Raw genomic sequence first — 17816 nt, 5'->3', positions numbered from 1 at the left:
ACCCCTCCCACGTGACCCCTCTCCCCCGTACTCCCCCGCCCCCCGTGCCCCCCCCCCCAGGCGGCACTCCGTGACGTCACTTCCGCCAGACCCCCACGTGTTTTTCTCGGAGGAAGCCTCGCGAAGTGGTGAGGAGTCAATCAGTCAGTGTCCACCTCGTGTGTGTCAGTGTCCACCTAGTGTGTGTCAGTGTCCACCTAGTGTGTATCAGTGTCCACCTAGTGTGTGTGAGTGTCCACCTCGTGTGTGTGAGTGTCCACCTCGTGTGTGTGAGTGTCCACCTCGTGTGTGAGTGTCCACCTACTGTGTGTGAGTGTCCACCTCGTGTGTGAGTGTCCACCTCGTGTGTGTGAGTGTCCACCTCGTGTGTGAGTGTCCACCTCGTGTGTGTGTCCACCTCGTGTGTGAGTGTCCACCTCCCGTGTGTCTGTCAGTGTCCACCTCGTGTGTGTGAGTGTCCACCTAGTGTGTGTGAGTGTCCACCTCGTGTGTGTGTCCACCTCGTGTGTGTGAGTGTCCACCTCGTGTGTGTGAGTGTCCACCTCGTGTGTGTGTCCACCTCGTGTGTGTGTCCACCTCGTGTGTGTCAGTGTCCACCTCCGTGTGTCAGTGTCCACCTAGTGTGTGTCAGTGTCCACCTCGTGTGTGAGTGTCCACCTCGTGTTTGTGTGTGTCCACCTCGTGTGTGTGAGTGTCCACCTCGTGTGTCTGAGTGTCCACCTAGTGTGTGTGAGTGTCCACCTCGTGTGTGTGTGTGTCCACCTCGTGTGTGTGAGTGTCCACCTCGTGTGTGTGAGTGTCCACCTCGTGTGTGTGTCCACCTCGTGTGTGTGTCCACCTCGTGTGTGTCAGTGTCCACCTCGTGTGTGTGAGTGTCCACCTAGTGTGTGAGTGTCCACCTAGTGTGTGTGAGTGTCCACCTCGTGTGTGTGTCCACCTCGTGTGTGTCAGTGTCCACCTCGTGTGTGTGAGTGTCCACCTCGTGTGTGAGTGTCCACCTCGTGTGTGTGTCCACCTCGTGTGTGAGTGTCCACCTCGTGTGTGAGTGTCCACCTAGTGTGTGTGAGTGTCCACCTCGTGTGTGTGAGTGTCCACCTCGTGTGTGAGTGTCCACCTCCCGTGTGTGTGTCCACCTCCCGTGTGTGTGTCAGTGTCCCCGCATGGCATCTCCGCGAGTGGAGGCGCTGCGGTGGGGGCAGCTGCGTGTCTGTGGCGCCAGCTGCGTCTACAAGGACTGCAAAGTGTGGCCTGGCGGCAGCCGAGCCTGGGACTGGCGGGAGACCGGCACAGACGTCAGTCCCTCATCCTCCTCCTTGCCCCTGCAGCAGCAGCAGCAGTCGCAGCAGCAGCAGTCGCAGCAGCAGTCGCAGCAGCAGTCGCAGTGCTAGTACCAGTCGCAGCAGCAGTCGCAGCAGCAGTCGCAGCAGCAGTCGCAGTGCTAGTACCAGTCGCAGCAGCAGTCGCAGCAGCAGTCGCAGTGCTAGTACCAGTCGCAGCAGCAGTCGCAGCAGCAGTCGCAGCAGCAGTCGCAGTGCTAGTACCAGTCGCAGCAGTCGCAGCAGCAGTCGCAGCAGTCGCAGTGCTAGTACCAGTCGCAGGAGGAGTAGCAGCAGTAGTAGCAGCATTAGAAGTAGTATCTGTAGTATTATCAGTATTCAGTAGTAGTAGCAGACTAGTAGCAGTAGTAGTAGCAGTCGCAAGAGGAGTAGCTGTCACAGTAGTAGTAGCAGTCGCAAGAGTAGTAGCAGGAGTAGCAGTAGTAGTAGCAGGCATAGTAGTAGTAGCAGTCGCAGGAGGAGTAGTAACAGGAGTAGCAGTAGTAGTATCAGTAGCAGCAGTAGTCCCAGGAGTAGCAGTAGTATTATCAGTAGTGGTAGCAGGAGTAGTAGCAGTAGTAGTAGCAGTCGCAGCAGTAGTACTAGGAGTAGCAGTAGTATTATCAGTAGTGGTATCAGGAGTAATAGCAGTAGTGGTAGCAGGAGTAGTAGCAGTAGTAGTAGCAGTAGTGGTAGCAGTCGCAGGAGGAGTAGTAGCAGGAGTAGCAGTAGCAGCAGTAGCAGAAGTAGTACCAGGAGTAGCAGTAGCAGGAGTTGCAGTAGTAGTAGCGGAAGTAGTAGAAGTAGTAGTAGTCGCAGGAGTAGTAGTAGTAACAGTAGTAGCAGCAGTAATAGTAGCAGGCATAGTAGTAGTAGCAGTCGCAGGAGGAGTAGTAGCAGTAGTAGCAGTAGTAGTAGCAGTCGCAGGAGGAGTAGTAGCAGGAGTAGTAGCATTAGCAGGAGTAGCAGTAGTAGTAGCAGGCATAGTAGTAGTAGCAGTCGCAGGAGGAGTAGTAGTAGTAGCAGGCATAGTAGTAGTAGCAGTCGCAGGAGGAGTAGTAGTAGTAGCAGGCATAGTAGTAGTAGCAGTCGCAGGAGGAGTAGTAACAGGAGTAGTAGCAGGAGTAGTAGCATTAGCAGGAGTAGTAGTAGCAGTATCAGGAGCAGCAGTGGTAGTAGCAGTCGCAGGAGGAGTAGTAACAGCAGTAGTAGTAGCAGGCATAGTAGTAGTAGCAGTATCAGCAGTAGTAGTAGCAGGAGCAGTAACAGGAGTAGTAGCAAGGGAAGTAGCAGTAGCAGGACTAGTTGTAGCAAGATTAGTAGCAGGAGTAATAGCAGTAGTTGTAGCAGCAGAAGTAACAGTAGTATCAGTACTATTAGCGGTAGTAGTAGCAGCAGTAGTTGTAGCATTAATAGTAGAAGTGAGAGCAGCAGTAGTACCAGTAGTATTAGCAGCAGTATTAGTAGTACCAGTAGTATTAGCAGCAGTATTAGTAGCAGCAGTAGTAGCAGTATTATTAGCAGTACTAGTAGCAGAAGCAGTAGTGCCATATTTTCCTGCATATAGCCCGCAGACACAAACGGCCCGCAAAAATTGCGTTTTGTGTAAAACTAATTTCAGATAGCCCACACCTCCATATACCCCGCATGCATTCATATCTTTAACGTTGTTAACGCAGCTTAATTCCATCATATTAATACAAAGTTTACATTTGTAATACATTCCAATTGTTAACATAAAAATCATAACGTGCACAAAGAAAACAAACTAACCGGAAACGAGTGAACTTTAAACAGTAAATAAGTAGCAAAAGTAAATATCCAATAAATAAGTAAAACAAAACTGGTAGATAAGTGAGTAAGCGAACTGTTAGGCTTACCAGCATTCGACCTCATCATATTACAGCTACTGGACCGGTAGTTACCCCCGTACAGCTTTAGCGCTGGTAGATGGCGCACTGCGCAGACAATAGCGGCACTGCGGTAACGCACTTGCCTCCTGCCAACAAAGCCACTGGAAGTGTGAAACAAAGCTCATGGTCGCGACTGTATAGTGCTCAGCCGATAGCAGCGGCCTAGGGGACTCGGCAATTATGATTCCGTGTCTAGTAGACGCTTGTTAAGGCCCTTCCCCATTGTGCAATCCATGGCCTGAGCTGAAACTTTCGCACCCCCCTACAGCCACTGAAAGTATTACGGTAAACAAAGTGCGCCCACTTCAAACATTGTCGTTTCATTGCACAAACAACTCGAATCATTTAAAACGTGATAACATGCAATTTTAGTGTGGGTGGTTTATCCAGCAGTGCTTTAGTCAAAGGTAAGTGTTACCATGAAACATTTAAACGAGTTAAGACATGTCACACGTGTAGAATATTTTTGGGATAGCCCGCACCTCTATATACCCCGCAGGGTTCTGTTTTGTTTCTAAAAAGTGGTCTTCCCCGCGGGTTATATGCGGGAAAATACGGTAGTAGCGGTAGTAGCAGCAGTAGTAGCGGTAGTAGTAGTAATATTAGCAGCAGTCGTAGTCATAGCAGTAGCATTAGTAGTAGCAGCAGTAGTTCTAGCAGCTACCAAGTCTGGGGAATCCATAGACTTACCCATAGATTCACACAGAGACCTATAGAGTCACACAGAGACCTATAGAGTCACACAGAGACCCATAGATTCACACAGAGACCCATAGAGTCACACAGAGACCTATAGAGTCACACAGAGACCTATAGAGTCACACAGAGACCCATAGATTCACACAGAGACCCGTAGAGTCACACAGAGACCCATAGATTCACACAGATACCCATAGATTCACACAGAGACCCGTAGAGTCACACAGAGACCCATAGATTCACACAGATACCCATAGATTCACACAGAGACCCATAGATTCACACAGAGACCCATAGAGTCACACAGAGACCTATAGATTCACACAGATACCCATAGATTCACACAGAGACCCGTAGAGTCACACAGAGACCCATAGATTCACACAGAGACCCATAGAGTCACACAGATACCCATAGATTCACACAGAGACCTATAGAGTCACACAGAGACCTATAGATTCACACAGAGACCTATAGAGTCACACAGATACCCATAGATTCACACAGAGACCTATAGAGTCACACAGAGACCTATAGAGTCACAGAGCCATAGACTCACACAGAGACCTGTAGACTCACACAGAGACCCATCGACTCGAAAAGTGACGTCCCACCTTTTAAGTAAGTCGATGTCTCCTCTGCAACCAATTGCAGAGGAGACATCCACATCTTAAGCCACTCAGCTGCATGCAATCGAAGGGGCGTCCACTCCCCAATATGCTATGTTGCAGCACCGGCCCGGCGTGCAGCCGGCCGACTTGCAGGAGGTGCTGGATGCCGGCATTGAGACCCTTGTGATCGGATGCGGTATGAACCAAGCCCTGCAGGTGAGCGCAACAACAACAAACTCAACAATAATTCCAACAACAGCCATTCGCCACTGAGTGACGGTGACGTCACCACGGTGCCTGTGCCAGGCCAGGTGCACATCGAGGCCATGTGAAGTGTCGAAGGCTCTCTGCTTGCAGGAGGTCATGGGACATACCCAGGTGCCATGGGTCGACTGACTGAGATGACTGGCCGATGCACCACCTGTGCCCCCTACTGTGCCAACTTTCTGTGTTTTAGCCACCAGGCGCTCCGGTCGTTGTTGTGAGCATTGTTTCTCTGCCCTTCATTGTTGCTGGAGGGTGACTGCCTCTAACTGCCAAGTAGTAGCGTCCTTCACGAGCATCCTCCTCCTCTATAGAGGCCGATCTTGACACCGCTGGTACCAGTCATCGGTAGGTCCACTCTGTTTTACATCTTCCTGTACCGCATCAGCTCCATCTCTTCTTCAGCCCATGAGTGCAACACACACACATAGACAAATGTGCCCCGGGTAGTCCACCCAGCTTTCTGGGGGCAAGTGCTGTTAGCTGGTAGCAGTGCCTGTGAATGCCGGCACGGCGCATGAGGTGTGTGTGTGGTTAGCACTACGCTGTGCTCTGAACCCGGCAGAGACCCGAGTTCTATTCCCGCTCGCAGCCAACACCAGTGATTTATGTCTGACCTGGTATTGGGCCTCCCCTAGTTCGACTCAGCCTCACATGAGTACTTGGTGCGGTGTGTAAATATGTCGCCACTAGGGAGACAAAGGTGGTTGGGCGGAGTGCCGGCCACCTGCTCATATTCATTGAGGACCTTCAGGATGGTGGGCAGGCCCGGGTAAAACCACGTGGCTGGGAGTCGGAGCCATTCCCTGTTCATCTTAGGGTGCGGCAGAGATCTCCTCTGACTCCCACATTATTAAGCATTATCTTTGACCACGTAGTTCGAGAAGCCTTCCATGGCTGTGCTGGAGGAATCTCCATCTGGTAAAGATACATTGGGAGGCCGATCGATGCCCGGGGCTCCCTATTGATCAATAATGTTATATATGTATGCTAACGATTTGCTTATTGCTGCTTACTCTGAGTAGTTGGAGGTGCTGCTGCTTAACCTGGAGCTTGCCACTAAGAGGTGGGGCCTTCCATCATCCCCACCAAAACTAAGCACCTGCCTGGGTATTTTGTGTTATCAAACACTTCAATCCCGCAACTCCCAATCGGTGATCGGGCAGTTGTGGAGAGAGTGGAGAGGTTTACGTACCTGGGCAGTGTGCTTTTGACCAGCTCCGGTTTGACAGCACAGGTCTTACTCAGAATCAGTCGGGCAGAATTATCGTTTAATAGGCTGCGTAATGCTGTGTGTAAGTTACCTGGCCTGTCATTCCACATGAAGCTTCGGGTCTTCTCAGCCATGGGTCATGCCCTCCATTCTCTATGCTTGTGAAACGTGGACCCCCCTAAAGGAACATTTTCGCCGATTATAAAGTCAGGCTGGCCTGCCTACGATTTATCCTGGGTTTAACCAGGCCGGATTGTGTGAGGAACTCGCAGATCTTGGAAGTATCTGGAGAAAGTCCCATCAGTGAGTTCCAGTAAGCGACGCTGTGTTGGCTGGGTCATGTAGCCTGCATGCCCAACCACCGCATGCCCAAGCAGCTTTTGTTTGGCTGGATAGAGGGGGCTAAATGGGCATGACACGGGCTAGAGAAGAGATTGACCAGGGGCGGTTTCTTCATTAGGGCGATTGGGCGACGCACCACCAATGTCATTCAACCACAGAGTCACGCTAGCCGTCACTGTCAGCCTCTGGATATAGTCCAATCAGCGTCATGTCACGTTCTGTGGAGTACCGCCTCTTTTGGGGCGATTTCACTCCGGCTGAGAATCGCCCCGAGTGGCCCCATAGACTTACATTGAAAGATGTTTTTTTTTCGAACGGGGGCGCCCCAATCCATTCTCTACGGCTTCCGGGAGGGCAAGCCCTAACGTGCTTACGTCATCATACGTGCTTACGTCATCATACGTAAGCACGTTTCATCCAACAATATAATTTATCGCTACCTAGTGGAATCTTTAATAAAATAAACTTGAGTGGTTTGTTTTAATAGTGAGTATATAAACAAACAAGATGTATTGTAAGAGTCACTTTATTTTTCATTAATATTAAAGAAGTGAAGTTGCCTTTACATGCTTAAGCTGTTAATTTATTCATTGCATGGGTGGACCTTATCCTTATCAATCATCCAGACATTTGCCCCCCCTGAGAGATTTTGCAGGAGCCGCCACTGAGATTGACTGATGCGGTACAGGAGGTTGTGGAGCTGAGTGGATTTTCCGATGACTGGTACCAGCGGTGTTAAGATCGGTCTTTGTCGAGGAGGCTCGTGAAGGTCGCTATTGGGCAGTTGGAGGCAGTCGTCCTCCAGCAACAACGGAGGGCAGACGAGCGATGCTCACAACAATGAGCGGAGTGCCGGGTGGATAAAACACAAGTTGGCACAGTAGGGGGCACAGGTGGTGGTTCATCTGCCAGTCATCTCAGTCAGCTAACCCATGGCACCTGGGTCTGTCCTGTGACCTGTCAGAGTGTCTTCCACACTTCACGTGGGCTCAAAGTGCACCTGGCTTGGCACAGGTGCCATGGTGACGTCACCGCCACTCAGTGGCGAACGTCGATGGCTGTTGTTTCTGTTGTAGTTGTTGTTTCTGTTGTAGTTGTAGTCGTAGTAGCAGTTAAGAGTAGTAGTTAGCAGTAGCTGTAGTAGGAGTCGTAGTTAGTAGTATCTGTAGTAGTAGTTGTAGTAGTTAACAAAAGAAGCAGTAGCTGTAGTAGTGGTTAGCTGTAGTAGTCGTAGTGGTTGTAGTAACTGTTGTACTTTGTAGTAGTAAGTAATAGTAGCTGTACTAGTAGTTAGTAGTAGTTATGAATATTTGTAGCGTGCTCAACTTGGGTTCATGCAGGTGCCCCGTGCCACCCAGGACTTTGTCCATGCCCACGGGGTTTCGCTGCTCATGCTAGTTAAAATAAGTAGTTAGCAGTAGTAGTTATTAGTAGTAGTTAGTAGTAGTAGTAGTGGTCAGGAGTAGTAGTTGTAGCGTGCTCACCGTGGGTCCGTGCAGGTGCCCCGCGCCACCCAGGACTTTGTCCGCGCCCGCGGGGTTACGCTGCTCGTGCTGCCCACGGAGCGAGCCGTGGACGAGTACAACCGCCTCATCGTCGGCGGTGCCACCGCAACGGGGGGGCACGGGGGGGGCTCCCCCCGGGTGGGGGGGGTCTTTCACTCCACCTGCTAGAGCCCCCCCTCGCCCTTCCCCTCTCAACACAGTGCCATGTGTTTTTCAAGCGAGGCTTGGTGGCGCTACAATTTTTAGGCTGCATGACCCGCATGTCGCTTGCGTGTGGTTAGCACGTATCTTTCCGGCGTGTAGTTTGGCATGATGTCCGACATTTCGCTCCGCTCGCTGGGGAGCTAATTCAGGTGCAAGGTCATTGGGTGCCTCGGAGGTTGTTGTTCCAGACCCATAGACGCACTCAGAGACATGTAGACTCATTCAGAGACCCATAGACTCACACAGACCCACAGACTCGCATATAGACCTACGAGTGACTCACAGATATTCCTCGTGTCACGGTCACCCTGCATCACTGGAGGCGCAATTTGTGTAAAAAATAATAACATGACTTAAACGTTAATTAATCAGCTCGCAACCCCTCCGTGCCTCCATGGCGCGTCGCGAAGGGTTCCGCTGCACTGCGACCGCCCATCAACCGGTCAACCCGGGGTCGGTGCACGGCTCTCGTGACGTTCTTCGCCAATTTAAAGAGTGAAGATCGAGGTGGCGGTTTCTCACTTGACGGAGGTAACAGCGTTCTCCCGGCCTGCCCTCTGAGTTTTTATCAACCTGGGGCCCGATGCAAAAAAATACTCGAGACCCTGGCACCGTCGACGTCGGTGGCAGGAGGCGGGGCGTCGATGTTCATCGCCACGGCTGCCAAATGAAGACGCCGCAACTCGACTGCATTCGCGCTGTCCATTCTGCAATCGTGCTGAGACGTTGGCCCTGCGCTGCCGATTGTCCACGCGGCAAATTCTTTAGTTGAACGAGGGGTTTGCTTCCCCCAGACCGGTGTCGAAATAGAGCAGGTAGCACCTCTCCCAAAAAATGTTGCCCTGAGTCAATCTATAAAAATAAAAGTAAAAAATTGTGGCGAGGTTTGTGTGTGGGTTTTTATGTGGGTTTGTGTGTGGTCGCGCGCCTGGCTCTCCAACGGTGGAGTTTATGTAAAGAAAAAATAGCAGGTACCACGCCGTAAGCCCCGCGGTGAGCAAGCACTATTCCTTTTTCACATCCGTCAACTTTTAATTAGTTTAATTAGCGAGTTTGTGAGATTTTTGTGCGCTTCTATTTGATTTATTTATAACGCCTGCACAACCGTACCAACTCACGCACCTTTGGTGAAGGGAACGGCCCATGCCAAGTCGTACGCCTTCGGTGGGAGTGAGCGGGACATTTTCTTTTGCGTTAAAAATGCTATAAAAATACAATAAACGCTGACATAAATTCTTCACTGTGTAATGTCCCCCCCACCCCGATGCGTGCAGTTACTCGTAGATACAGTCGCTAGATGGTACCACTATAGGCCGTAGATATTACTGCAGAGCGGCCGGGGAGATCGTGGCTGCAGGGGGGGCAGGGGTAGCAGCCCAGCCCCAGCCTGCCAAGGTGCCACCTCGGCCGGCTGGACAATCTAGGTGAGGCCGGAGGCTCTGCACAGCACTAGGCCTCACCACGCCACACTGTCAGGTGAGTACTTTGTGCTATACAGTCGATAAATACTGCTATAGTCAGCATGTACTACTGTAGTGATAGTAGGTACTACCATAGTATGTACTGCTGTAATCAGAGCAGGTACCACCACAGTCGGTATGCACTGCTGTAATTAGAGCAGGTACCACCACAGTCGGTATGCACTGCTGTAATCATAGGTACCACCACAGTACGCACTGCTGTTAGATTTTTAAGAGTAGTTTTGAAATATTTTTAAGACCCGGGCAACGCCGGGTACTTTCTGCTAGCATAAATATTTATAGAGAGACCCCGCAAACTGTCGTCCCCAATCTCAAATCTGAGTACGACATCAGAGGTCACGGCGTGCCTTCGTCTCAAGCGATCGCTCCATCCCCACATAGCTGTGACGGGCAGATTCAACCCCATTGCAGTCGGCGTACCAGAAGTGCCACAGCACCAATAACCTCTACAAGATCACCGATGACCTCTACAAGATCACCGATGACCTCTACAAGATCACCGATGACCTCTACAAGATCACCGATGACCTCTACAAGATCACCGATGACCTCTACAAGATCACTGATGACCTCTACAACATTACGGATGACTAGCACGCCGCAGCGTTGGTTGGCCTTAATCTCTCAGCCGCCTTCTACACCATCGACCATGAGATACTCATCGGGTGGCTAAGGTTCAGTGTATCGGGTACGGCACTGGGGTGGATTGAGTTGTAGCTACTCAATACGGTCGATCGCAGTTCGTCAAGCCGGGCGACGAACAGTCATCGCCTGTGCCGTACCTAGCCGGTGTACCATAGTGGTCCATCCTCGGGCCCTTCCTATTTTGAACAAACGTCTCTCTCCGATCGCCGACGTCGTCTCATCACATGACATCACGTTCCACGGACGTGGTGATAACGCACGACTGTACACCACAGTCAAGTCAAAGTTGGTTATGGAGAGCCTCGGTAACCGCGGTGCACGCGTGTGGTTTGCACGAAACGAGACGCCGCTGAATCCAGGAAAGTAAGGAGATTTCCGCTGGACGGCACTCGGGCTTAGGCGGAAAACATTAGTGGGAGGATCAGGTGTGGTGCTCACGGACTCCAGGACTCAGTTTCCTCCACATCTAAAGAGCCTCAGCACCATAATCAAAATATATAATTTGATCACCGCATGCAAAATTTTGTCAGGTCCTCAAATGTTCATATCAGGGCTTCACGACACATTCCACCACTATTGAGTCGTGACAGCCAACGCGGTGGCGTGTAGCATCATATTGTAGACAAGGCTCTATTATTGCAAATCGCTACTCTACGGGACGTCTGGCAAGCTGCAGCGTGTACAACATTGCCTGGCACGTGTCATGACGGGGTACTGCTACAACATCTGACCGTGTCCGTCCAGTGCTCAACGAGCTGCATTGGCGCCGGTTGCACTCACTACACACAAAGTGATTGTAACAAACTAACCACAACACCTCGCTAATCTCAAGGAGTGTAAACCATCACACAAAGTCTGGCTTATGGCGAACCGTTGAACAAAGACGGTCACCGCGTTGCCCGGTGCTTCCAGATGCGCCTCTGCGGCCGTCTGGAACGCTCTTCCAATATCAGGAAACCACTGGAGCTATGCACTTTTAAATTTCATGAGAACTGCTTTTTGTATACAGTTTGATGTCCTTCCCCGAGCCTCCGATCAGCACGGTGCGAGAGATGTTCAACATACATAGCTGTTTCACGTTGAACCCTACAGCCACGAGAGGCCACTATATTCACCAGATGTTTGAATTTTTTTTAAAAAATGTATTGCATTGTGCGGGCGCTCGAATGAGGTTGGGAGGCGATGATGCAAGGAACGTGTGAACTATTATCCGTGCTCACTTTGATAGTGCTGTTTGTTGCTGGCCGTTTGACGTTTTGGGCCATCTTTAAAGCCTGTGCCCATTAACAGCAGTGCCCCACAGTGGGTGGGTGAATGAGTGGCTAAGGCCCAGCCCACCGTATGCCCAAACCAGCTTCTGTTTGTCCGGATCGAGGGCGATAAATGGGTACGGCATGGGCTGGAGAACAGATGTAGCTGATGGGTGAGTGGGTGAGTGACTGGGTGAGAGGGTGAGTGAGTGACACGGGCTAAAGAAGAGATGGACTGATGGGTGAGAGGGTGAGTGAGTGACACGGGCTGGAGAAGAGATAGACTGATGCGTGAGTGAGTGAGAAGGTGAGTGAGTGACACAGGCTGGAGAAGAGATGGAGCTGATGTGGTACAGGAGGATATGGAGCTGAGTGGAATTGCCACTGACTGGTTCGATTGGTTTCAAGATCAGCCTCTGGAGGAGGAGGTTCGTGAAGGACGCTGCTACTGGGCAGGTGGAGGCAGTCGCCCTCCAGCAACAGCGGAGGGCAGAGGAGCGAGGCTCATAACAACGAGCAGAGCACCAGGTGACTAAAATGCAGCAATTTGGCACAGTAGGGGGCACGGGTGGTGGTGCATCCTAATGTTGTGTATCTGGTGTTGTGTATCTGTTGTTGTGTGTTGTGGTGGTGGTGCATCTGTTATTGTGTATTTGGTGGAAATAATTATATTCCGATGAGACAGACAATCAAGAGGAGGAGTTGTGGCAGTGTATGTGAACAATTACATTACTTACCATGCATTCAAATTACTGCTGTATCGGACCCGGGCACTTTTGAATGTATCACACTCATCATTTCTTCTCAAGGTAACAAAAATGTTACTCCTGATGTGTTGCTATAGACCACCAAGTAGCACACATATAAAATGGATCCTTGGATAAAATTACATCACCCCTTCCGAAAGGTGAATTATTGATCATACGGTACCAAAATTGGAATTGGATAAACCTACCACATGATGCATTAATTTGACTTTACAAACCAGTGCAATCTATATCAAGTGATTACCGTATTTTCCCGCATATAACCCGCAGACACATATACCCCTAAAAAATAGCGTTTTGTGTAAAAAAATGCAGATAGCCCGCACCGCCATATACCCCGCATGCACTAATATATTTAACGTCGTTACCGCAGCTTAATTCCATCATATTAATACGAAGTTTACATTTGTAATACATTCCACTATCAATTGCTAACATTAAAATCATAACGTGCACAAAGAAAACAAACTAACCGGAAACGAGTGAACTTAAAACAGTAAATAGGTAACAAAAGTAAATATCCAATAAATAAGTAAAACATAACTGGTACAGGTAGGTTCCACACTGCCCACCAGGGATTATTTGTCTGTCGTGCATAGCCCCTCCCAAACAAGTGCGTCACGTGACCGCGAGCTTTCTGTCGTGCACAAATGCGTTGTCCAACCAAGTTCCTACCTGCCCACTCCGAAGGAACGTGTTAGATACGTAAGTACAGTTTTAGCACTGGTAGATTGCGCACTGCGCAGATAATAGCGGCACTACGGTAGCGCCGTCGCCTTGCCACCAACCCCCCACCTCTTTCTCCCCCCAGCTCTCCCGTCGCCGGTAAACAGTGCACGCACTTCAAACATTGTCGTTTAACTGTATAAACAATTTATTTAAAACTTGATAACATGTGCAATTTTAGTGCGAGTGGTTTATTCAGCAGTGCTTTAGTCAAAGGTAAGTGTTGCATAGTGGATAGTCTTACCAAGAAAACATTTAATGAGTTATGACATGTCACACGTGTAAAATATTTTTGGGATAGCCCGCACCTCCATATACCCCGCAGGGTCTTGTTTTGTTTGTAAAAAGTGGTCTACCCCGCGGGTTATATGCGGGAGAATACGGTACTTCAACCACTAGACCCACATTCGAGATTTGAAGCTTTCGTGACTGCAAGGATTCATACTCTTAGGTTTTTTCGGTAAAGTCACGTAGGTATAAAATAATAAATGAAAATAACTCAATTAAATCACGACGTTTCGGAGGCAACACAAGTCTCCGTCTTCAGGTGGGACCGTCACAGCTAAATTTACTGTATCAAGTGAGGAGAAATCCAAGAGACAAGAGCGTTTAACAGTACTGCTATTTTGGATTTGGCAGCCAACATCGGCCGTAACCCCGATTTAGGTTCTCCAATTGTACCCTCCCTTCTAGCCCCCCCCCCCCCCCACCGTTTCAGTCCCTGACTACCACATTTAGATAAGCCCCTCCCCCCTCCCCTTAACTTGTATTTAAGATCTTGTCTCTTGGATTTCTCCTCACTTGATACAGGAAATTTAGCTGTGACGGTCCCATCTGGAGACGGAGACTTGTGTTGCCTCCGAAACGTCGTGATTTAATTGATGTATTTTCATTTGAACTCAACTTTTAAACCATTGCGAAGCCCTTGCACGTGTTGACGGCGAAGAACCAGAGGTTTTATTGGGGACCCCTGGAGGAGGAGGCACTTTAGCAGCTGCGCTCGCGTCTGACAGACGTACCACCATTGGCCTTTCTGTATTTCGGCCTCCCCTTTATCCTGGACACGGACGCCAGCGATGTAGGCATCAGCAGCGTCTTGTCACAAATCCAGCATGTCGGGAGGTGGTTATCACCTACGGCAGTCGCGTGCTGTCATCAGCGGAGCAGCGGTACTGCATCACACATAGGGAGCTCTTGGCGGTCGTCCAATTCATGCAGCAATTTCGACCCTACCTGTATGGTCACAAATTTATGGTCCGCACTGACCACGCGGCCTTGCAGTATTCGCTCCACATCGACAATTCTTCGGGCCAGCTGGCCAGGTGGAGTATAGGTACCAGGTGGTGCATCGCAAGGGGACAAGACATGCTAACGCGGACGCATTGTCTCGGCTGCCGCCCCAGGGCCCTTGTGTGCATGCACCACAGGCGCGGCACGCTGCAAGGAGGCAATGCCGGAGGGAACGGTCATCGCTCCCGTACACACGGCAGAGGGCGCACAGGATGAGGTCCAGCTGACCGACCACGACTACAGTAGGAGGAGGCCCCACTGCGAGCGCTACGCGCCTCAGCGGAGGTATGGGGGGGGGGGAGGAGTATGTCATATGGGAGGACCCCCTCATGCGATTGGACTCGTAGGACGCCAGCGATGCCTGGTGGTCCCGGAGTCACTGCATCGACAATTGGTCATGGACGTGTAGTGAGTCGCAGACGTTGTCTTGGGAGCAACACGTTTTCTTAAACTCTTAGCACAACATACTCCAGGCTATTAACACAACACACTCTCGGGTGGTGACCACCCAACTAACCACCCTACGGCGGAACTAGACACGGTTCCACTATCCCATTCCGGACCACAAGCTGGGTCCCGGTCCGCGTGGCTGGAGGCTTCTTGAACCTTGACGTGGATCTCCTGCCTCTCCAACAATAAGAACCCCAAGCCCCTCACAGGGCCCCCTTCATATCGGGCCGGGCTGGGGCTGGCTCCACCTCTCGCCCCGCCCACCTTCTCCAGCTCTCTCGCCCATGCCCGAAGGCTCTCAAGAGTTCTTCTCGGACCATGTGACAACCCATTGGCTCCCTCCACCGGTGGCCCCCCTCCAGTATCATCCGGTCACGTGTCCCCAGGTCAGCCAGAGTATCATGCCCCCAACGTAACCCCAGCTGGCTGACACTCTCTCCGCACTGCACACTGTGCCTGGCCACCGCGCTTAACCAGCGCTCACCAAAGCCCCCACTAGGGCTGGTACTACACCCCGTGTCCGGGGTGTACACACAACAAAATACATCCCGCCGTGGCCTCGCAAGCCTGGCACCACACAGTGACATTCCCAGTCACTACAGATGTGCACTGCCGTCAGCTGATACACCTGGCTGGGCGGAAGACACTATCCACATTATGGGGTCAGTACTTCTCGCCAGGCATGACTGCTGACGTGCACCGATAGGTCGCAACCTGCGTCGAATGCGCGTGGCGTAAGCCACCACCCCGGGTAACCTGGGCGCCCCTGAGCCTATTACAGTGACCAGGGTCAACGAATGGATCATGTTGGACATCCTGGGACCACTGCCGGTCACGCCACGGGGAAATAAATACTTGTTGGTTGGAGTCGAGTATTGCACAGAGTGGCCGATGGCGTGGGCCCTCCCGGACCAAACGGCACAACCCATTGCCGATGCCTTCGTGCGGGGGTATATTCTTGATAAGGGGCACTGGAGCGGTTGCTCACAGATCAAGGCAGGAATTTCTCCAAGTGGCTACTAAAGGACGTCTGCTCTAGCCTGGGCACTAAAAAGGTCCGAACATCTCCATATCATCCCCAGACCGATGGGATGGTGGAGCGGCTTAACCGCACCATAGGTCGTTAAAGCACTCCAACCTCAGTGCGTCCAGGTCCAACTAGGCAAGCGACGATGGTTTGTGCACCCCACCCGCCTTAAGCCAAACAACTTTCCACCTCCATCACCACCATCGCCATCGTCACCGCCATCATCACCGCCATCATGGTGACCCCTACCCGGGCCAAGGTCGCCGGCCACCACTCGCCGACCTGCAGGGGATTCAGTGCCCTGTTGTTCCCTTGTCACCTACAGCACCCCATCTGAGGCCCCGATGGAGAGGTGGCACGACCAGGGGTCGCAGGGGCTGGAGAGATGGCAGCACCGGACAAGGCGACACCGGCACCACCGAACGCAACGAGAGGGCCTCCGACAGAGGGAGCTGCCGCGGTTAAAGGGGGCAGAGAAGGTTGGGGACGAGTGTGGACTGGGGGAAGAATAAAAGACGAACCCCCTGCAACCTTGTGTCGGCTCTCCCTTACACTTGTGTAGTGACATCTCTGGATGTCACTGTGTGAAGCCGGCCTGGGAGAGGCACGGCGTGCAATGTATTGACTTCGCGGACACCACTGAATGTGGATGCAGTACCGGCCCTAGTAGGGCTCAGGGAGCACTGACTGGCAGTGATGGAGGGCACCACGCTCTGCGTTGCAGTGCCAGCCCCTACAGGATAGGGTGCGAGAGTGCCGGCCACGGAACGGGGTTGCAAGGGGCCATGGCACTCTGGTGACCGGAGGTGTCTACCATGGGACCCCCAAAGTGGGGCTTGGGTGATCACGTGTCCAGGTGGAGATCCTCCTCGAGGATTCTAGAAGGGGGTCGTAGCCAGGGGCGGAGCGAGCCCTGCAACAGGGATATAAGCCGGGTCCCCCAGTGGAACCGGCATTGTTATCCAAAATAAACTTTCATCGGCATTCTACATTCTGCAGAAGTCTCCAACACGTGGACCTGGACCCAAGCTGAGGTCCGGTCCGTTGTGGCCAGTGACAGTGTAATTAGTGCAGTTAGCCTGGTGGTCCACCACCGTAGCTTGTTATATTGCTAAGGAGCAGTTATCCCTTTGTGTTGGTAATAATACATGTGTAGTGGGTTCACAGGCGACAGAGACGGTGTAGTCGAGGCACACTATTTATTTTAACTTTACACTCGGCACAGGGCAACGTATACAACACTTGAAGGGGTAACGGCCCCTTCACCCGTACTGGACTGGGATACACCCCTCGGCTATCTGCCTAACTGGTCTGCTCCCAGGTCCTCCGCTAAGGGTGCTAGGGGAGGCTATCTGACCCGGCCCTGGTCAAGGCACAGGCCACGACACCCAGCCAGACAGACCCGGCTCTTAGAAGAACATCGGCTCTGAGGCTCTGGGGCCGCGCCACTGGCTTGCTCTGCTCGGTCCTAAGAAGGACGGCGAGTCAGAGGAGTTCCAGGGCCTATCTGCCCGGTCTTTAGTCTTCACTGGTTCTTCACTCGTTAGCTTCCCAACACTGAACCACGAGCCCTCTTGCTCCCCGCCTTTTATACCAATTTGCCACCGAGGGGTGGGGCTGTGTGGGATTCCAGCATCCCCCCTCAGCCCCCCAGGGTGGTAACCGTTTTCAGACCCATGTGGACACCCCTGTGTGCTTGTCCGTTTCCCTCCCGTAACACCCCTACACATGTGTTGCCTCCAAGAATACGTCTGAATCTCTGTTTGAGCCCACTACACTAGTATCAGGTAAATCTTTTCACGGCGTCAAACAGAATCTCCAACACAATAACAAAAAATTATTCACCATCAACTGTCACCACTAAAATTGCTCCTAAATCCTTAAAAAAACGAAGATCATGGTCGTTTCCTCAAACAAAAATCCGGTTTCATTCTCTTCACCTATTACTGATATCAGAAACACCATAATTGAGCAGAGTGCTTCCAATACTTGGGTTTACTAATATATTAAAAACGTATATTCCAACCCCATATTGATTACATCTTAAAGAACATCAAATCAAACTTTTTATTTTTATACCGAAACTAAAACTTTGCATTCCCCATTCTATTAC

General features: G+C 51.3%; 1 protein-coding gene across 4 annotated transcripts; it reads left to right on the top strand.

Moving 5' to 3' along the window:
* Window positions 1–80: 80 nt before the first annotated feature.
* On the top strand, window positions 81–16192 carry LOC133362942 (mth938 domain-containing protein-like). 4 transcript variants are annotated; one of them, XM_061581921.1, is made up of 4 exons: window positions 81–128; window positions 1152–1292; window positions 4660–4755; window positions 16029–16192. In XM_061581921.1, exons 2-4 carry the CDS (start codon window positions 1161–1163, stop codon window positions 16038–16040), a joined length of 240 nt encoding a protein of 79 aa, XP_061437905.1. In that variant the 5' UTR covers window positions 81–128; window positions 1152–1160; the 3' UTR covers window positions 16041–16192. The 4 variants fall into 4 exon arrangements, with proteins under 4 accessions (XP_061437905.1, XP_061437902.1, XP_061437904.1 ...); XM_061581918.1 differs by lacking the exon at window positions 16029–16192 and adding an exon at window positions 7858–8946; XM_061581920.1 differs by lacking the exons at window positions 81–128; window positions 16029–16192 and adding exons at window positions 136–143; window positions 7858–8946.
* Window positions 16193–17816: the final 1624 nt, after the last annotated feature.

Source organism: Lethenteron reissneri, unplaced genomic scaffold, assembly GCF_015708825.2.
Source record: "Lethenteron reissneri isolate LAM-NWPU_2019-01 unplaced genomic scaffold, ASM1570882v1 scaffold_1638, whole genome shotgun sequence".
NCBI classification, from domain to species: domain Eukaryota; kingdom Metazoa; phylum Chordata; class Hyperoartia; order Petromyzontiformes; family Petromyzontidae; genus Lethenteron; species Lethenteron reissneri.
Note: the sequence above shows the minus strand (reverse complement) of the source record. Positions and strands in the feature narration are given on the sequence as shown.